Raw genomic sequence first — 21,237 nt, forward strand, 5'->3', positions numbered from 1 at the left:
CTTCTCCAACAGGCAGGCCATGCAAGATGTTCTCTGTGTGCTTTGGCCTCATGCAAGCTTCCAGAAGCATGGCCAGCCACTGACAGGCTCTCAGCCATCTGTCTGGTCTGCCTCATGCTGCACATTAGGTATCTGTCTGGTGATGCTGGGACCAAGTGGCTAGTGCGGCCTAGAGGCGTGGTAGCTTGGCTTCTGCCACAGAGCCTTTGGAGCTGTGTGTGGCTCTACCAGTGTCCCCAGCAATAGGGACCCAATGTCCCCTAAGCCTTACACAGGCTCAGACAGCTCCTGTCCTGGAGGCCCCAACCTGTTTGTTCTGCTCCTGCCTTTCAGCAATGGGTCCAGCCTGGAAGTGTGGCTTTCAGACCCTGTCTTTCACCACGTCCCCATTCCACCCCCCCCCCCCGTGACTTGTTAGGTGCTTGTCCCCCCCGGTCCCTAGCAGCTTGTCATGGGCACTGGGGCAGCACCTTGGTGAGTGGGCGTGTCCCCTTCTCAGTGCTCACCTTACCGTTGGTGTGGGCTCAGGTGCCCCCTCTCCCACCTGCCCCATCCATTACTCTCGGTGTTTCTCTGTTTAAGGGCTTCGCCATTTCTAGGCTAAAGTTCTTGATTGATGCATTGGGATTCATGTAGGACAGTCCTTCTGCTTGCCACCGTCCCTGCAGTCTCTGTACTGGGCATCTTAGCAGTAGCTATGTGCCCAGGGTGGGCTCTGTTTCCCCTAGACCACCCACCTCTCTTGTGGCCTGCCATGCTCGTGGCACTAGGCATTCCTGTCAGTCTCATCTCCCCCACATCACCCGTGTTGCCCCTTGCCCTTCTGCTCTCCGTCCATTTGCCACCACCCTTGTCCTGCAAGGCTGTGCTGCCTGCTTTCTAGCAATGCAAGAACTCTGGTATAAGCTTCTGTTCAAATTTAACAGGCAGCTCCTGGTTGTTCTCAGAATAAAGGCCGGCAGCAGTGAGGAGGCAGATTTCAGGTTTTGTGGTCTTGCCTCAGGCCCCTTCCGCCAGCCTTGCCCAGCACTCTCACCTGGAGCTCTCTGCAGAGGCTCCCTCCCCAGGCGTGGTCCTTGGGCAGCTGAGCTCTCTGCTCGCTCTGCCTGGCTCGGGCTGGGCTGGAGCCTGAGCTGTGAGCTGAGACCTTGTTTCCTTCTGTGTGGGTGGAGCTCCTGAGATGGTGCTGCTTTGTTTAGGCTTGGGAGAGACCATCTCCCCCTTTGGTAGACTTGAAAAGCTGTTGTATAGCTTCCAAATGGATAGTTTCAGGCAGGAGACCAAAACAGACAACCAAGCTGGTTGCAGTAGGGTCCCAGGGTCCGTAGGGTCATAGGATGGGCAAGGTCGTAGGGCTGTAAGGTGGGCAGGGTCGGTAGGGTCATAGGGTGGGCGGGGTCGGTAGGGTCCTAGGGTGGGTGGGGTCGGTAGGGTAGTAGGGTGGGCGGGGTCGGTAGGGCTGTAAGGTGGATGGGGTCGGTAGGGCTGTAGATCGGCAGTCTCTTGCTCCAGTTTGGACTCCCGAGGAGTTGGAGTTGACAGCTGGTCTCCTGAGACTTGGGATCACTGCTCAGCCAGTGCACTGTGCTTAAAAACGGATACATAGCTTGTAAATTCCCACACCAGAGCCCAACTGCTGTGGGCATTTCTGTCCATTGTGTTGGTGAAGCCCAGGATGCAGAAGGCTCTCTGAACACTGAATGAATGCGGGAGCGAAGGACTGGATGAAGCAGGTTCCTCCCCAGGTCAGCCTTGTGTGTGAGGCGCGTGAAGCCAAGGTGCACACTGCTCGTGCTGGCTCCCTTAGGCGTTTGCTGACGGAAGTAGCGAGCCATAGGAGTTGATGACAGTGGGCGATTGCTGCCCTCACACCCACGCCTCTGCTTCTGTGTCCTTCTAGGCCCAAAGGAAGAGGAAGAGAAGCCCTCGGCCTCGGCACCTGAGCCCCCGGCCATCCTTGTGGAGGTGGCTTGTCTCGATGTGCTTCCAGAACAAGCCGTCCCTCCCCCCGCCTGTGAGCCACAGCCAGAGCCAGTCAAGAAGCTAGAAGCCACAAACTGTGATGTGCAGGATTTGGAAGAAGAGGAGGAGGAAGAAGAGGAAGAAGAGGAGGATGAGGAGTTGGAGGAAGAGGGGGAGGAAGAAGCTGACCTGCCAAATGAAAGTTCTGGGCAAGAGCCAGAGATACGGTGTGATGAGAAGCCCGAAGATTTATTAGAAGAACCAAAACACAGTTCAAAAGAAACTCTTGGAGACGCTGCAGAGGCAGCACCTGTTAGCAGAGCCCCCCAGGCCAGGGAAGAGGTGGACGGCGAGGTGCTGGGGGTGTTCATGTTCCCGTGCCAGCACTGTGAGCGCAAGTTCACGACCAAGCAGGGCCTTGAGCGGCACATGCATATCCACCTGGCTGCAGTCAGCCATACCTTCAAGTGCAAGTACTGTGGCAAAGCCTTTGGCACCCAGATCAACCGGCGGCGGCATGAGCGGCGGCATGAGGCGGGACTCAAGCGGAAGCCCAGCCTGACACAGCGGCCACCGGAGGACCTGGCTGACGGCAGAGGGGCTGGAGATGGTGCTGCCCCCACGCAAGAGGCACAGCCTCCCAGACTGGGGCAGGACGGGCTGTCCCTGAACGCGGAGAAGGCTGCTCAAGAGACAGTGAACTCCTCCGCAGTAGAAGAAAACGGGGAGGTCAGAGAGCTGCATCCGTGCCAGTATTGCAAGAAAGTCTTTGGAACTCACACCAACATGCGGCGGCACCAACGCCGGGTCCATGAGCGGCACCTGATTCCCAAAGGGGTGCGCCGGAAAGGAGGCCTCCTGGAGGAACCCCAGCCTCCGGCTGAGCCGGCCCCGCCCCAGGCGGCCGTCTACGTCCCCAGCACAGAGCCCGAGGAGGACGGGGAGGCGGACGACGTGTACATCATGGATGTTTCCAGCAACATCTCGGAGAACCTGAACTACTACATCGATGGGAAGATCCAGACCACCAGCAGCACCAGCAACTGTGATGTGATCGAGATGGAGTCCAACTCGGCAGAGCTGTTTGGTATCAACTGCCTACTCACGCCGGTCACGGTGGAGATCACGCAGAACATAAAGCCCACGCAGGTCTCTGTGACGGACGACCTTCCTAAAGAGCCTTCCGGCAGCACCAACTGTGAAGCCAAGAAGCGCAGGACGGCAAGTCCTCCTGCGCTACCCAAAATCAAAGCCGAAGTGGACGCCGAGCCCGTGGCACCCTCATGCTCTCTGTCTCTGCCTCTTGGTGTGTCAACCACAGAGGCAGTGTCTTTCCAGAAAGAGAGAAGTGTGTACTTACCGTCTAAGCTCAGACAGCTGCTTCAGACCCAGGAGGAGCTGACCCCCACCTCCGGGCTGTCAGCCACAGAAATCCCCCAGTTTGGCCCCGTCTGTGTGTCTGCCCCTGCGTCCATGCTGCCTGTGACCTCGAGCAGGTTCAAGCGGCGGACCAGTTCTCCTCCCAGCTCCCCACAGCACAGCCCTGCCCTGCGAGACTTTGGAAAGCCAGGTGATGGCAAAACGGTGTGGACGGACGCGGTTCTCACTGCCAAGAAAGCCAAACTGGAAAGTTGCAGCGACTCACCCGTGTGGAGTGTGTCCACAAGAGAGGAGAGGGAGGCTGGGACACCTCCGTGCTTTGAGGAGTACAAAATCCCCAAAGAATGGGCAGCCAGCTCCACTTTCAGCAGTGTGTGCAACCAGCAGCCCCTGGACTTATCCAGTGGCATCAAACAGAAGGCTGATGGGGCGGGCAAGACCCTCGTGCCGTGGGAGTCTGTTTTAGATCTCAGTGTGCATAAAAAGCCTTGTGACCCCGAAGGCAAGGGACCCAAAGAAAATCACACAGCGCAGCCCATGTGTAGTGCCAGCAAGAAAAAGAAGCCGACCACCCGCATGTTGCAGAGGGTACTTCTCAACGAATACAGTGGCGAGGACTCAGCGGCCGACGGTACTGCCAGTGCTGCCGGTGCTGCCAGCGCTGCCAGTGCTGCCGGGAGCCTGAATCCCTGTGGGTCCCTCGGGGCCCAGCCAGAGCCCGAGCTGGGCCCCGACTCTGGCTTCTCTACGCCTCCTGCTGAGCCCCCACCTGATGTGTGCCCGTCATCGCCAGCCCCACAGGCATCTTCTGTCCCCTCGGGTCAGCTGCCTCCTCTGCTGACGCCCACAGACCCCTCGTCCCCTCCGGCCTGCCCTCCTGTGCTGACTGTCGCCACTCCGCCCCCTCCCCTACTTCCTACGGTTCCCCTGCCAGCTGCCCCTTCCGGCGCATCCCCTCATCCTTGTCCCTCTCCACTCTCGAGTGCCACCACACAATCTCCACTTCCTGTTCTGTCCCCGACAGTGTCCCCCTCGCCTTCCCCTGTCCCTCCCACAGAACCTCTCATGACTGCCGCTTCGCCTGGGCCTCCGACGCTTTCCTCCTCCTCCTCGTCCTCCTCTTCCTCGTCCTCCTCCTCTTTCTCTTCCTCATCTTCCTCCTCTTCCCCTTCCCCGCCCCCTCTCTCGGCTGTGTCATCTGTCGTATCCTCTGGTGACAACCTGGAGGCTTCCCTCCCCCTGATAACTTTCAAACAGGAGGACCTGGAGGGTGCTGGGCCAAAGACCAGGGACGAGCCGCCGGCCACGCCAGAGCAGACATTCAGCAAGAACTTTGTTTGCAATGTCTGTGGGTCGCCTTTCCTTTCCATCAAGGACCTCACCAAACACTTATCTGTTCACGCTGAAGAGTGGCCCTTCAAATGTGAATTTTGTGTGCAGCTTTTTAAGGACAAAACAGATCTATCAGAACACCGCTTTCTGCTTCACGGAGTAGGGAATATCTTCGTGTGTTCCGTTTGTAAAAAAGAGTTTGCTTTCCTGTGCAATTTGCAGCAGCACCAGCGGGACTTGCACCCGGATGAGGTGTGCACACACCATGAGTTTGAGAGTGGGACCCTGCGACCGCACAACTTCACAGACCCAAGCAAGGCCCACGCCGAGCACATGCGGAGCCTGCCGGAGGAGCCCTTAGAAGCCACTAAAGACGAGGAGGAGGAGCTGAACGATTCCTCTGAAGAGCTTTATACCACCATAAAAATCATGGCCTCTGGGATCAAGTCGAAAGATCCAGACGTGCGGTTGGGCCTCAATCAGCATTACCCCAGCTTTAAGCCGCCTCCCTTCCAGTACCATCACCGCAGCCCCATGGGCATCGGCGTGACAGCCACCAGCTTCACCACCCACAACATCCCGCAGACGTTCACCACCGCCATCCGCTGCACCAAGTGCGGCAAAGGGGTCGACAACATGCCTGAACTCCACAAGCACATCCTGGCCTGCGCCTCTGCAAGTGACAAGAAGAGGTACACCCCAAAGAAAAACCCGGTGCCGCTGAGGCAGACCATGCAGCCCAAGAACGGCGTGGTGGTGCTGGACCCCCCTGGGAAAAATGCCTTCCGACGAATGGGGCAGCCCAAGAGGCTCAACTTCAGCGTGGAGCTCAGCAAGGTGTCGTCTAGTAAGCTCAAGCTGAACGCTCTGAAGAAGAAGAACCAGCTGGTGCACAAGGCCATCCTGCAGAAGAACAAGTCGGCCAGGCGGAAGGCCGACCTGAAGGGCGCTGCCGAAGCATCCCCACACATCTGCCCGTACTGCAGCCGGGAGTTCACCTACGTGGGAAGCCTCAACAAGCATGCTGCCTTCAGCTGCCCCAAAAAACCCCTCTCTCCTTCCAAAAAAAAAGCTTCCCATTCCGCCAAGAAGAGTGGACATTCATCGCCTGCAGGGAGCGACAAGAACAGCAGCAACCACCGCCGACGGACAGCCGACGCCGAGATCAAGATGCAGAGCACGCAGGCTCCGCTGGGCAAGACCCGCGCTCGCAGCTCGGGTCCCACCCAGGTACCGCTACCCTCCTCCTCCTCCTCCTTCAGGTCCAAGCAGAATGTCAAGTTCGCCGCTTCTGTGAAGTCTAAGAAACCAACCTCATCGTCTTTAAGGAACTCCAGCCCAATCAGGATGGGTAAAATAAGCCACGCGGAGGCCAAAAAGCCCAGGGCTGTGGCCAAGAGTCACTCTGCGCAGCTCTCCAGCAAGGCGTCCCGCAGTCTGCACGCAAGGGCGCAGAAGAGCAGAGCTGTGTTACAGAGCGAGGCCGCCCTGGCGAGTAAGAAGCGAACAGATCGCTTCACCGTGAGATGCAGGGAGCGCAGCGGTGGGCCCGTCACCAGGAGCCTTCAGCTGGCAGCTGCTGCCGACTCGGGTGACAGCAGCAGAGAGGACGGCAGTGCCAGGCAGGAGCTGAAGGACTTCAGGTAAGCTCAGGAGCGTGGGGGAGGCCAGCCCAGGGAAGACCGCTCTAGACACGCCCCTGGAGCCTTTGTTTTCCTTTCCTGTCAAGTGTTCACCTAAGTGCTCAGGAATTAGCTGCTCTGTAAGTGGTAGGCAAGCTGGGTCACTGCTTTGGCTGCTGTGAAGAGAAATAAATGTGTTTATTTGAGACTTGGCGCTCACCGCGTGTACCATTTCTTGAATAGGGCCAGGCATAGCCTAACTTGAAACCTTGGTAAAGTGCTCCGAGGTGCCCTGCTTAGGATGGGCTGCTCTGCAGCCCTCTTGCTCCCTTGGCGCTGTCCCAGGGTCATTTGCAGGGTTTCCTCATCACAGGCCGCTTCTCGGGCCGAGCAGGCTCGCTGAGCACGGCAGTAGTGCAGGGGGCGGCCATCGTTGCAGTCAGCCGGACTGCTCTGCGCCTTCCCGGCGCCGCCTGTTGTGGACGGTGAGTTTTAGCACTTGGCACACTGACTCAGACAAAGCAGGACAGACACCACATTCCCTTCAGGTGTTGTAGGGCCCTCCCCGCACAGCCATCTGCAGGGCTAGGTGCTCCGTCAGAAGCCCGGTTCTGGTGGAGGAGCAAGAGATAGGCCCCCGAGGGTCTATGCCCACCTCCGATGTCAGGCCACTGCCACCCCGGTGTGAGCTTTGAGGGAGCTGTACCACTTGCCCTCGTGTCCCCCGTTCAGGGCTGCTCCTGGTGACAGAGGAAGGGGTAGAGCAGAAGTTAGAGTTCCTGTGTTGGCTTCTCCTGCTCTGCATCCTCAACCTGAGTTGCTGTGTGTGCGTTCTTGGAACTTGTGAGCAATGCCTGTGTCCGTCTCAGGGATTGCTCACCGCTAGGTAGCATTTCTGCAAACAGAACGTGCTGTTGGCCCTGATTTGGCTCTCCTGGCTGTGGCTTAGGGTGTCTGATGATCCTTTAATGTTTCAAGGAAGCAGATCGAGGGTCGCTGAGGTGTGGCTGCTGCTGGGAGATGCTCTGAGGACATGTAGGTGCAGTTACTGCTGCATGATGGAGCAGGTGCTCCGTGTGCCTTCACCGTGGCTCCAGGAAGAGGGAGGAGTCCTTAGCCAAGGCTGATGGCAATGGCTGACTTTAGGATTAAAGGATCTGATTTGCAAAAAGCCGTTCTTGGAGGCGTGTTGGCCCACAGGAGATCTGGTCAGTGCCTGGTGCACACAGGCGTGTAGTATCAGAGCTTGGCCTGGGTGCGAAACGTCACCCTGCCCTGTGTGCTTCTCCCAGGCTGAGGAGGCACCATCCCATCAGGGCCTTCTTGGACAGAGTCCCTAGGTTGTCTCTGTCCAGGCTACGTTCTGTCATGTGGATTGTGCTAACAAACGCCTCTCAGAATGTACTTTGCCTGGCTTTGTCTCCGATGTTATCTGGGAGGATTTCTTATTTTACCCTGAGTCCCATTTGTACAATTGGAGGGTAAAGTCAGTATGAGAAGGTCAAGTGCGTCCCAAAGAGCTCCGAGGCAGCATGCGTTTATTGTCCGTTCAGCCAGGCTATTCACCAGCTGTGATATTTGAGGAACCCTGAAGTCTACAGAGAACTGTGACGATAGTTCAGGGAGTTTCTTTGATAGTTAGCAGGGAGTTAATTTCCTGGCAGCGGGAGCGGCATCAGGCAGCTTGGCTGTTGTCCTGACATCCAGTGAAACTGGCACTGGGCTGTGGTCTGCAGGGTATTCGTGTTGTCCAGGGCTTGACTTGCCAGGTGACCGTAACCGTGTATTCTGGGGAATTGAAGGCAGATGTACGTCAGGCCCTCCTCCGTTGACTAGCCACAAGGGTGACCATTTCTGCAGCATCGGTTTTGGTCTCCTTGGAGCAGAGCCAGCATTCCTGAGCTTGCATGATAGCGGACGGGCTCTGAGCCTGGGCCCTCGGCCTCGCCACCCATGCACACGTTAGGTTCTGTTGAGCCCTTTGGCCGCTCGTGTGTTGCAGCTTGTGAGCTTTGCTTCGAGCTGATCCGGTGACGGAGACTTGGGCTGTGGGTAGTCTTTTGCTTTTCTTACCTTGGCCTGCTCACAGCCTGTGCCCTGGCTGCTCCTGCACGCCGGCTTGGTTCCAGTGTTTCAGACAAGTCTCTGAGCTGCTGTGCCATCAGAACGGGCAGTTTTCTGTTGTGCCAGTGAGGATGCAGAAATACCTCGCATCACCCCGAGGACAGAGCCGACAGGGAAGCCAGGTGTGCCAGGCATGTGCAGCACCTGCCAGCGGGCCTTCACTGCTGCGACTCCGCTCAGCTCTGTTGCCGAGGTTGTTGCTGTGGGTTCCAGTGAGACCAGAGGCCAGAGAGAGATGCTCCCCTGTCCTCTCGGAGCCTGCTGGGGTGTGTTCACCAAGTTCCTTAATCTTGTTCTTAGAGCAGTTCTTTCTGTGCTGAGTTCCCCGCCCCCTGCCCCCTGAAGTCAGTCAAGAAAACCTAAGGGTAGGACAGTTACCTGAAATCCCAGACTAGGTTTTTCCTCATTTCCCAGGCACTGAGTCAGCATACCTCCTCTGTGCCGTGGCCCTGCTGGGGCCGCCCCGCCTGAGCTCCTCAACACCTTCACCGTCCCGTATGTGTCGCTGTCTTGGTGACGTCTGTCCTTTGGTCTCCTTACCTTTTCTTTAACATGGTCAATTCATACAAGGTTTTGTTACATTGTCATTTATCTTCAGTTTTCTTATTTTCTAGGAACTTCCTGTAGAAAAGCCCCCAAAACAAAACAAACCTTAACTGACTAAAAGCTATTGCATGCTCAACTTAGGATAAGCACTACGGCAAGGACGCGGACCCAGCTTGCAAGACCAGCGGAAGCTGCCTCAGAAGCCTGGCGTGGCCCAGGCCTGCAGGCTGCTGGTCGCCTGCTAGGGCCAGGCTCCGCTGCTTCGGTGGCGCGCAGCCCACGGGGCTTCGAGACCCAAAGAGGTGGGCACTGGCCATGAGCCGCCGGGCTCACCGCTGCGCTCCTCGTCTCGGGACTGCTGAGATCTGAGTGTGGCCCTTGTTTTTGGCACACAGCAGAGAAAGGAAGATTGGGACTAACCTTACAGAGCAAGCTCTCAGTTTTGTCGGTAGTTTGTCGTAGATTTCAGGGATGACATTCGGATGCACTCATTTTAAAATGTTTTGGTCACACACCAGCTCTTGATGCCTTTCTTTTAAATGACTTATAGACAGAGAGAAGCGTTTAGCTGACCTCCGGCCCGGTTGCTTTTTTATCACGAGCAGATTGCCAGCGTCGCGGAGAGGGACCCAGGCGGGCTCCCTGGACCGTTTTTACGCCTCTTCTCCAAGCGTCCTGTCGGTATGTCCACAGGGACCGCTGTAGCCTCTCAGCTGTTACCTGGCACTGATCTGTAACTATGATATTATCAGAGACTATGTAGCAATATATCAATGCACAAGACGTGCCCCAGGCTGTGCAGCAGCTGTGTGTCTACACGGGAGTACAAGTGCATTTACACAGCAGGTTTTACACTTCACTCTTAGCACGAGGTGAAAACCAACCAGCCGTTGGCCTCTTGCTAAGGGCCGAGTCTCCTTCCTTCATGCGCTTTGATGCCTCTCCCCTGGCCCCTCCATGACTGAGTTGGTGAGAAATGGCTAGGTTTTATTCATGTTCTTTGTTCTCAACTCTAAAAGTAATCTACCTCTTGAAATTTGTAGTTTAATATTTGTTTGGTGAGTTTGTGCCACTTTAACCCTTTCACTGTCATTCCCATTTTGTTACATTTCTGTTATGGGGACTTTATGTTGAAATACTGTATAAAACATTTGTAGCCGTTTAAAAATAAAATATTTAAAATTATTTAAATTGTTTTGGACGCTTCAATTGTATGTGATTTACATTCTGCATTTTTTGTTGGCGTTGTTAACCTGGAGTGTTTCTGTATCAAAGTTTGCTGTCAGTTATTTTATTGCTTCTTGTTGGAGAGTGCTCTAAAAGACTATTCTAATGAAAACATTAAAATTTACAATTGACATACAAAAGGGGTTGTCCGTTGATTTTAACCAATGTAGCCTTAGGGAGGGAGAGAGAGAGAGAGAGAAAGAATTAACAATATAGACAAGAGTGCTTGGCTCTTTTTCCCATTTTGGCAGGAAATAAATTAGCAGAGCTTGTCAGATGTATTTTTTAAAAAGATTTTTTATGCTGTTGCTGCAAACAATAACTAGAGGAGAACTTAAACGATCCATTTTCTATATTGTAACCAATAAAATCTTTCTAAACTCTCGTGAAAGGACTGCGTTTTGTACCTAACTGGGAGCAGCTAGGGGAGGAGTCCCGGGCACAGGGGACTGGCGCGTGTGTAGGAAGTGCTGCGTGCCCTCTGCCCCCTGCACGTGGCGCAGCCGCCTGTGGGCGCATGCCCGTGCAGGGGCAGCTAGGCAGGCAGTGCTGCTCCCAAGCACTGGAAGACTCGCTGGGGTCAGAGTGATGAAATAAAAAATCCCATGGCTCGGCTTCCTCAGTGCTTGCTAACAGTTCTGACTGTGAGTTGGTTTTCCCTTTTTCATGGATCTCCAGGGAACGGAACAAACTGTAACGTCTGTATTTGTATTGCGTTGATGTGAAAGTGCATTAAAAATGCTTGACTCGGCAGTTTCTTACAGTCCAGTGTCATAGCCGTTGCTGTGTGTGTCATTCCTTCTTAGGACAAGGATTTCTTTGCCAAGCGTTCCCTTCTGGGCAGGGCGCCAGCATGTCCCCCGAGTCCCAGCCCGAAGCAGCCCACAACCCGCTGCTGGGGAGGAGGGCTGGGATCCCTTCCTAACCCCTCTGCTGCCACTTCCCTCCCCTTGGGCCTTCAGGCTGACGAGGCACCAGTGTCCTTGGCACTTCCGCCTCTGCATCTCGGCTCCCCCTCCGCTGCTGCTGGGGGGCCAGACATTTCCGCATGTCCTCCTCCTCTACACCGTGCACACACGGCTGCTGCCAAACCCGCACTGGCTGCAGGCGAGGACAGACACCCCACGTGTATGCGGAGTCTGGGGTCCCGGAAAAGTCACTTAGCATCCACCTCCCAGAGAAGAGCTGCCCTGTCGGGGATTCTTGTTTATTGTACTTTTTATTCTTTGCAAAAACTAGGTAAACTTTCTTTAAAAATTTTTTTAATTTATTTAAAAATCAAAATTACTTGGAAAGGGGGAAGAGGCAATAAAAGCTTCTGTCTGCTGGCTCGCTTTCCACATGGCCACCAATAGACAAACCTGGGCCAGGCCGGAGTCAGGAGCCAGGAACTTCCTCTGGGTCTCCCATGTGGGTGCAGGGGCCCAGATGCTTGGGCCATCTTTTGCTGCTTTTCCCAGGCCATCATCAGCAGGGAGCTGGATTGTCAGTAGAGAAGCCGGGACTTGAATGTGTAAGTGGGATTGCTGTGTCACAGGCAGAGGCTTAACTTGCTGCACTACAATGCCGACTCCCCCAGAGCAAAGCTAGCAATTAAAACCTGTATGTCTGCTGCCGAACCTGCTTGCCTCAGGCAACTGCAGCCTGGTGGCCTCCAGGACCTTCTAACAGGACGTTTTGTGGACACGTCCATTGGGTCTTGCTGTGTGCCAGACTGTGTTCTTGGTGACAAATTCAGCAGTGAGCAAGTCCTGGCTCCTACGGAATTTGTATTGGTTTGGTGGATTTTTTCCTTTGTTGTTGTTTTTGCAAAACGTAATTCGTGTTGTATTTATGTGAAAGGCCAGGTTAGGAGAAGCGAGCAGTTTCCATCTGCTGGTTTCATTTCCAGATGACGCAACGGTCAGGAGCTGAAACCATGAGCTCAAAACTTTTTCCCGATCTCCCCTGTGAGAGGCGGGAGCCAAGCCCTTGAGCCATCCTCTGCTGCTTTCGCAGGCATATAAGCAAGAGGCTGGATGGAAATTGGAGCAGGTAGGACTCAAACTGCCCTTAGGGATGCCAGCATCACAGGCGGAGGCTTAGCAGGCTCTACCACAGTGCTGGTCCTTTTTTGATGTAGAACTGCACAGTAGCCAAGAGGCTAAATCCTCGCCTTACAGACGCTGGGATCCTATTTGGGTGGTGGTTCATGTCCCAGCTGCTCCACTTGTCATCCAGCTCCATGCTTGTGGCCTGGGAAAGCAGTCGAGGATGTCCTAAAGCCTTGTGATCATGCACCTGTATGGGAGACCTGGAGGAGGTTCCTGGCACCTGGCTTTGGATTGGCTCAGCTCTGGTGGTTGTGGCCACTCGGGGAGTGAACCAGCGGAAGAGGATCTAATCTTTCTGTCTTTCCTCTCTGCAAATCTGCCTGAAAGGCAGTGTGTTACAGGGGGCCAGAGACTGGTCTCTTTCCATCCTGTGGTTCATTGTCCATGTGGCCACAAGGGCCAGGACTGGGCCAGGCTGAAGCAAGAAGCCTGGAACTCTATACAGCTCTTCCACTTGGGTCCCGAGTACTTGGAGCATACTGTACTCTTTCCCAGGCACATGAACAGAGAGCTGAATTGGAAGCCAAGCATCCAGGGCATGAACCTGTGTCCAAGTGGGGTGCAACTTAATAGGTGGCAGTTTAATCTACTGTGCCACGTATTGATCTCTTTCCCCCTCCCTCTCCCTGTTTTAAAATGTGTTTTTGATGCCCAGAACCACTGCATTCTTCCCTAAACCTCTGGAAGCGGTCGGGGAGGACAGGCTTCCAGGTTAAAATAAGCTGCTAAAATCACAGCTCATTTAACACTGTGATACCTTATCCATGGAGATTTTGGGGATGGCCCCCCTTTCCCCCATACACATACACACGAATAGATTGTCTTTTGTTCATGAGGAGTTGTTTGGAGACATTTTGCCCTGGAAGCAGGTTAGAGCGCAGGTGTACAGAGGTCACCTTAATAGAGTGTTCGAGGACCAGGCTGGCCCAGCCCTGAGTTGGTTGCGCTGTCTGCTTGCCCGGGCCCTGCAGCCCAAGGTTTCTCCCTGGTGGCGGCAGCTGTATTACTGCTTGAGGATCCGGGTGAGTGACATGGTCAGGTGCTGTTAAACATGGGTCCCAGAGTGGATGAACCATGCTGAGACCTCCTAGCCCAAGAGTACCAGCCCTGCGTTGGGCACAGAGCTTGTCTGGACTACTGGTTTCAAGGCCTGCGGCCAGTCTCTTAAATAAGCCCCCAGGGATGGGACCTGGGCAGCCAGGGTTGTGCAGTTGCCAGGCAAACTCAGTGACAGACATCCCTGCATACATGCTGGGAAAACAAGTGGGTGTAACTGAATGCAGGAGGACCCGTGCCTTCTGGAGCCTTCCAGAACACAATACAATCTGATCCTTTCCCTTACCAAGCAGAGCAGACCCTGTCCTCCCAGCCATCGGCCCAAGGCTGTGGAGTTGATGGCAGGCGTGGGCAATGGGCAGGGCAGAGTCAGTTTGGAGCCCTGGGCTACACTGAGGGCAGGGTTGGAGGGCCCCCAGGGTGAAAGAGAAGCGGCCATGCAGCTGGTTTCTCTGTGTGTATGCAATGCCCTGGCCCACCAAGTCACTCCCTTCCCCTATCTTGACCTTCCCATGGTCTGTGCTTCCCAAGTAGGACCTTAAAAACATCTGGTGGAGATGATGATGGCATGTACTGCCGTTAGAACTGGAGGGGGGAAAATACTGGGAAAAAATGTTTTTCAGTGGGTGCAATGCAAGGGGGGAATTGTCAGACACCTGCTGTTGGGGCCATGTGCCCCAAGCTCACCCTGCCCGCTCAGCCGATCAGCTTCCATTCTTCCTCTCCCTGTCCCACCCATGTCACTTCCTCTCCAGGCCGTCACGCTGGCAGTGATCTCATGACGCTGCTGTCACGTGCAGATGAGGGGACAGGACACACAACTCAAGTGGCAGCTTGGGATTGGCACTGCCTCCATGCCATACTGTGTGGAGTTCGTTCTTGTAGGATCTCTTCCTGATGAGGGCAGAGCACAGGCCTGGACAGCATTGCTGGGGAGCTTGTCCCCTTTCCCCCGTGTTTGTCTCAGGCGCAGCTGCATGCCCACTGCTGAGCTTCCCCCTGGCTGACTTGAGTCCAATTTCATGCTCTGGTCTGTACAGTTGCCCCTCCTGGGACCCAGCTGTTTGGCCGAGCACACTGGCTTTGTAGAGCCATCATTTTTCGTCACTCTGCTTGTTGGAACACCTCCATGAGACACCGGGGTTGCTGGGGGGACCTTGACCCTGACCTCCAAGGAATGCCGATGGCAACGGCAGCCAGGGCCATTAGATCTACAGGTCTGACACTGACACACACATACATACATACATATACATATATGTTTTTTTCTTACTTGAAAGTTAGAGTTTCCAAAAGAGAAGGTCCTCAATTTGCTGGTTCCCTCCCCAAATGGCTTCAGTGGCTGGAGCTGGGCCGTTTTGGATCCAAGAGCCGGGAGCTAGGAGCTTCTTCCAGATCTCCTGTGTATGTAGGGGCCCAAGGACTCAGGCCATCCTCTGCTGCTTTCCCAGGCCATGAGCAGGGAGCTGGATGGGAAGTGAAAAAGCCAGGACTAGAGCTGATGCCCATAATGGATACTGGTGCCACAGGCGGAGGCTTGGACTGCAGTCACAATGCCAGACCCCAACAATTTCAATTTTTAAAGCAACTCAGTTTGTTGTTGTATTGCCGCCCAGACAGTTAAGTATTCTCTGTGGAAATCAAATTATTTAAAACTCACTGTGGGTCCAGTTTTCTCTGCATTCTCTGGATTGCCTTTGGTAACCGTACCCAGCTCTGTCCATGCAGGCAGAGTAGGGGATGTGTGCACACAGTATCTGCTCTACGGCTGTTGGGCTGACCCAGCCAAGCTCCTTCTCCCGCAGAGCGCCTTCTGGAAATGCTCCAGCTGGGCTCTGGAGGTGGCAGGCTTGGATCTGGACCTGCGGACTGGCCGGGGGCCACCCTGCAGCCCACTCCCTGGAAGGAGCTCAATTTGTGCCTGGCTCTGTTCTGAGCACGTTACAGGGCTCGGTGCGCTGCAGCCCTGGTTCACTCACAGAGCATCCGGTAGCGCTAATGGTGGCAGGCGGGGAAACCCAAACCTGGCCTTGGGATTGCAGGATTGCAGAGTCATCAGATTCTCAGTGCCTTGGCTTCAGAGTGGCTTCTGTTGACAAGCCCACCACGCACATTGCGTCCCTATTGCAGACCGATGCTAGTCCGGTTGTGCGGTGCCATGGGGAGAAGCGGTGACTCCTGCCCAACAGGGTGCCCTGTGCTAACCTAGCCTCAGCTCCCTGGCTGACAGTGGAGTTGGGCGTTCCCTCTCAGGAGTCCTCAGGCAGCGGGTGGTCCTGGGAAGGCTTCAGTCCACGTGATGTGCTTGGCTGGTGACGACAGCAGACGCCTGCTCACAGTCAGTGCTGGAGTCCTTTGTAACAGACACCCGTTAGTGCCCTGCCCTGGGAGGAGGGGGACCAGGGAAAGGCAGTTCACTGGAGGGTGGTGAACTTGAGCTCCTGGTGCAGGAAGGGACAGGGCAGTAAACCTGGTGCTGCAGGCAGCAGCGCCTGCTTTTCAGAAGCGCTGGGAGTCGGGAGTCGGGGAACACTTCCTCCCTGCACACAGAGCGGCGGACATCCATTCTCAGGCGTCTCCCCAAACGGGCAGGTGCACCCTCTGGGGAGGCTGCACTGTTACCGTTTTGTCTTTGAAAGATTTGTTTTATACATTTGAGAGACACAAGTCAGAGAAATATGTCTGCACTCACTGGGGCTGGGCCTAGCTGAAACTGGGAGGCGGGAACTCCGGCTGGGTCTCCCACAAGACCTTAGCCTACCATCCACTGTCTTCCAGGCACATTAGCAGGGTGCCTGGTAAGTGCATGACCAAGGCTCGAACCCATGCTCCTGGATGGGCTGTAAGTTCTGCCACACAGCCATTGCATCTTGTCGTAATTGTGGCTCCTGGGGTGACTTGTTCTTTTTCCCTGGGTTGGTACAAAGGAGCGGAGGTGACCCTGGACTCTGACCTACAAGCGGCCTGAAAGTCTTTGTCAGTCAGAGGTAGGGCGTATGAGGCTGGCTATCTCGGCCACGCCAGAGTGGAAATTCGAGCCTAGGAATTCCCCCAGGGCCTCTTGACTCCCACCCAGAGTTGGTGAGCAGTAGGCCAGCACTGGCCCAGTCTTGATATCCTGCTGTGACTTTGTGGAATGGACCTGGGGCAGCCTTTCTGTCACCTCCTCCAGGAAGCCTGCACTGACCAACCCCGCTCTTGAAATCCCGCCCTTGGCGGTCACTAAAGCATCTGCATGTGGTTGGGTTTGTTGATGGATGACAGCTCTGTCTGCTCTTGCTGCAGTGAGGACTGCGCCCAGGTGGGAACTTTGCCCTCGCCTGCATTGTCAGTATCTAGAGTGGAGCCAGACAGTTGGAAGTTGTTCAATAAGTGTTTGTTCCAAATGACATATTTGAACCCTGACATGCTCACATACTCGCTCTCTGTGACCTCGACAGGCTACTGAACCCTTCCAAGACTCAGTTTTTCCTTCCTCTAAGGGGGTAGCATGACCACAGAGGGGCGTGGTGACATCAGCAGTTTGGCCTGGAAGGACTCTGTGGTCATTGGTCCCACATCTCCCACTCCAGCCAAGAAGGCTTCTGGGGCTGCTGGCACAGCAGGGCCCTTTGCCAGGTCTTAGCGGGGCCCGACTGCTGTCTTCCTGTAGCAGGTGTTCACCACCACCCCCATCAGCAGTATAACATGAACGGAAGATGCGAGTTTGTTTTCCATTTGAAGGTGTGTTTATTTTTATTGGAAAGGCAGATTTTACAAAGAGAAGGAAAGATAGATCTTCAACCTGCTGCTTCGCTACCCAAATGGCTATACCGGCTGGAGCTGAGCTGATCCAAAGTCAGGAGCTGCTTCCAAGTCTCCCACGTGGGTATAGGGTTCCAAGGACTTGGGCCAACCTCTGCTGCTTTCCCAGGCCATAAGCAGAGAGCTGGGATGGGAAGTGGAGCAGCCCAGGTCTCAAACTTCTGCCCATATGGGATGCCAGCACTGCAGGCGGAGGTCTAGCCTACAGCACTACAGCACCGACCCCTCATTTTCCGTTTAAAGGGCAGAGAAAGCTAGCTCATTTTTCTGCCACCCCTCCGTGTTACTTCTGCTTGTAAGTATCAAAGCCAAATGTAGGTCCCAAAGAAAACATTTTGTAAGTCCCGTTAAAACTATGTGAACTTTTCCCTCAGAACCCCCGAGTCAGAACCAGCACCCCACTGGTCGTGGTGTGTGCTTAGCAGCTGCCATTTTGAGAGCTTTACATGTGTGACCCAGTTTCATCGTCAGCGCTGTAAGTACTTCGCTGTCCTCCCAGTTCACTGAGTGGAGGATGGAAGCGGTTTACTACAGTCCCTGTTCTTGGGAGGTGGAGCTGAGAATCCAGTCCAGGCAGTCTGGCCCAGCTCCTGAGTCACAAGCCTGCTCTGGAGGGTGAGTCGGGACCTGCAGGAAGGCCCTGGCAAGCTCCTGTCTCTTCTGCCCTGTGCCACTTGTCTTTAAGAATCAAGGAGATCTGGCTGGTGTATCGAGAGGCATCTGTCCGAGCACGGATGGGCAATGCCGGCTAATTTGAAGGAGCTGAAAGGCACTGATAGCCGGCAGCTACTTTGGTCTTTCCTGGGGCCAGTCCATTTTGTATGTTCCTGGGAAACCAGCTATGAGTGGCTCCAGCTGGGCCCGTGTGTTTACTTACAGGGGAGCTACCTCTGGCTTGCTCCCTTGCTCCGTGTCTGTGTCCATCCAGATGTGTCCAGACCACTACTGGCAAGCAGGCTTACACCTGTGCAGGGGGCGTGGCACTGGGGGGGTGATGCACAGGAGGGGAGTGCCGGCCCCCACATAGCAGGTGCAGCCTATGGTCTAACATGTCTGCCGCTTCCTTGAATTTTAAGGCTACCCCACATGGCATTTGTCATTTCCTCGAAGTTTCAAGGTAGCTGTCGATGAATGCTTTGTTGTGAACAGTGGTGATGTCTGAGATACCTGTGGCCCGTGGGACGTCCTAACCCCATACATTCTCTGGCAGCTCAGCGTGTGCATCTGGGAGCTGTCTCTGGGCATGGCCAAGCATGACCGGGTGGCACCGCATGGGAAGAAAGTGCAGGCGTGTATTGCAGGGATCCCCCCTGTCTGCCGCCAGTTGCACTCAGGCCAGAAGCAGATGGGCTGTCCACCCGAAACGTCTCCTTGTGGTCCTGACACTTGGTTACTTGTTCTTTGAGTGACAGCCAGACAGGCGACCCCTGCATGGCAAGGTGTTGCCTGTAACAAACAGTGAACACATACGGGTGGCTGCTTCCCGGGGCAACTCCACAAGCACATGTGTTAAGCGAATGGTGTGTGGGTGAACTGACGGGGAAAAGTGAAAGTGGAGTCCTGGCCTTTCTCAGCCCAGGTTTGCACCATGTTCTGGTGTTTTTCTATTGTTTATTCCTGGACCCTGTGGTCTCCTTGTGGGGCAAGCAGACTGTGGTGTCTGTTGCTAACGAGCAGCTGAGTCTTGATGGCGTGGGGGCACGTGGCCCTGAGACCATGGCAGCACCAGCATGCAGGTTCCTGGTAAACCCGCCCACTGATTGATTTCCTGATCCGGGACTTCCCTCAGGACATCTATCAGAGTTTGGTGAACAGGTGGTGTAGAGATGGATTAGGTGGGAGTTTTACGCTCTGTCTTCATTCACAGAGTAGGTTCCTCTGTGGAGTCCTAAGAGCGAGTGTGGTGAACGCAGGCCCACAGTGACCGCCAACACCCGGCAACCATCCATCTCCAGGGATGACATCAGATCCTGTCGTTGAAGTCCTGTGCTGAGTGACCATTAATTCCTTTATGTCCTTTAAAAAATAACTCTGCAGACCTAGCCAGTTGGTGGCATGCTAGGAGTGGTGGATGAAGTGTGGTCCGGGGAGGGGGCGGGCCTTTTCTGGGTGGCTGAGCAGACAGCCCTGTCCTGCTGGGCTCTAGTTACATGTGTGTGGGTAGGGAAGAGGGTGGTTCCCATCTGTCAGTTCCTCATTCATGCAGGACGTTGCTGGCACCCCAGTCACCTGGGTTGCTTGGCTTCAGAGCCACAAAGCCTCAGCCTCAGGGGCTGGCTGTGTGTGGATCAGCGTCTCCAGCAAGGGGCACCCAGACCTCAGAGTTTTCCTCGCTCTTGGGAGAAAGAAAGGGCCGTGGTGTCACCCACCCCATCTCACATTCTCTGATCGCGCTGTCCAGATCTCAGCTCTCTTGCTCAGATGTTGCTTCAATCCTTCCAGCCCCCCAGGTGCCGGGGCGGCCGCAGCGTGCGCCGTCACTCGTCTGTGACTGCCCTTTGAAAAAAAAATGCACTTATTTATATGCAAGAGTGAGCCAGAGAGAGCACGCGGAGCATGTATCTGCTGGTTTATTCCCCATGGCTGGGGCTGCGCCAAGGCTGCATCTTGGCCCCTAGAACGCCCTCCAGGACTCCCATGTAGGTGGCCAGAGTCCAAGGACTTGGACCGTGTGCGTCAACGGGCGTCTGTATCCGATGTAGAACAGCTGGGACTCGAACTGGCATCCCTCTGGGGGATACCAGCATTACAGGTGGCTGTTTAGGTTGTTACGTCTTTTTGAGCGGAGCCTTTGAGCCCAGGTCATCATCCAGGCAGCACGGTGCCCCGCCGGTATGTCCTCAGCACACTGGCATGGCACCTCCAGCAGCACCGAGCAAGCACAGCGTCCTTAGGGATCCCAGAGCTAGGGCTGCCAGTTACCTCCTCATGTGACTCAGGGATTTTCAATTTGTTGTTGTTATTATTATTACTCTTGGTTCTAAGATGTGAGTCTCAGGGAGAAAAATCAATTCTTCAGATGTCCTTCAATAAATAAATGATCAACTAAAGTCAAATCAAAGGAAAGGGAGCTGGTGTTTTGGTGTGAGTCAATGGGCATTAGAGGTTCCTACGTCAAGGTGCAGGACGCCAGGATGCAGCTGTGTGCTTGGAGACCTGAGGTCTCGCAGGCTGCTGCTGACTACCTGGGCGCCCGGGACCTGGTGGAGTGCAACTCTTTAAATTCTTTCAGGTTTTTAGGTTCTTCTCCCCTCCACGCACACACTTTTGGATGTGAAAATGGGCCCACCGGCCCTCTGACAGCAGCTTTGATTCTGTATCCCGACAGCAGTGTCTCCCGAGGGGGTTCCTCTCTGGTAGAGACCCCTAGGATCCCAGGCAATGGGCGATTTCCTCTCTGTGGTTTCCTCTTTTTGTTCAAAGCAATGAGCCCCCTTTGCTGAAACTTAAAACGCCACCTGGTTTCACAGGGCGTGTGCACCTGCCTAGGCTGTGCAGAGCACGACCCTCCCTGGAGCAGCTGAGGGCCGTTTCCATCCCGCTTGGCAGCAGGCTGAGTCGGAGGGGGACAAACATGAGGACCCTTCTCTGTCATCTCTTGGTCATCACTGGTAGTGATGACATTTTGCAAAGCCCATGGCCAGGGAGGTGGATCCAGAGCTCTTCGTGAAACTTTGGTGGTAGACGGTGGATAAAATGGGACGCAGGTTGGTCCCCTTGTTGCGTTTCCACCCACTGGCTGGAGCCCTCTGGGAATCCTGACCGCCTCTGGTGACGCAGTCCCCACGTCAAGTACAGTGCAAGGACAGAGGAAATCCCCTCCCCTCGTGGAGCTGACACTGCACGGGGCGGGGGGGCTGGCAGAGCAGCAGGGGTTGAGAGTTGTGGATGGTGAAGCCTCTGGAGAGAACTAAAGCAAGGCAAGCGAATAGGAAATGCAGAGTGCAGTGGGATGCCCCATTTTAAACGCAGGCGTCAGGGAAAGCCTGACCCAAGAGGGGACCCAACCATTTAAGCAAAGACTTGGAAGTGTCCAAATCGGGACCCCTGGCCAAGGGAAGAGCTGCTGCAGAGCTGGTGAAAGCTGGGAG

The 21,237-nt window shown here is 55.0% G+C and overlaps 1 protein-coding gene across 5 annotated transcripts in view; it reads left to right on the top strand.

The window, feature by feature from the left end:
* Positions 1 to 21,237, top strand: part of PRDM2 (PR/SET domain 2) — a 114,440-nt gene that overhangs the window by 79,875 nt on the left and 13,328 nt on the right. For 4 of the 5 annotated variants that reach the window (XM_058675458.1, XM_058675457.1, XM_058675471.1 and 1 more), the window contains one exon: positions 1,901 to 6,317. In XM_058675458.1, coding sequence (XP_058531441.1) covers positions 1,901 to 6,317 — 4,417 coding nt within the window. Of the gene's footprint in view, positions 1 to 1,900; positions 6,318 to 9,034; positions 10,486 to 21,237 lie in introns of those variants that run through there. The other variant, XM_058675476.1, reaches the window with a different exon arrangement.

Source organism: Ochotona princeps, chromosome 2, assembly GCF_030435755.1.
Source record: "Ochotona princeps isolate mOchPri1 chromosome 2, mOchPri1.hap1, whole genome shotgun sequence".
In the NCBI taxonomy this organism is placed as follows: Eukaryota; Metazoa; Chordata; class Mammalia; order Lagomorpha; family Ochotonidae; genus Ochotona; species Ochotona princeps.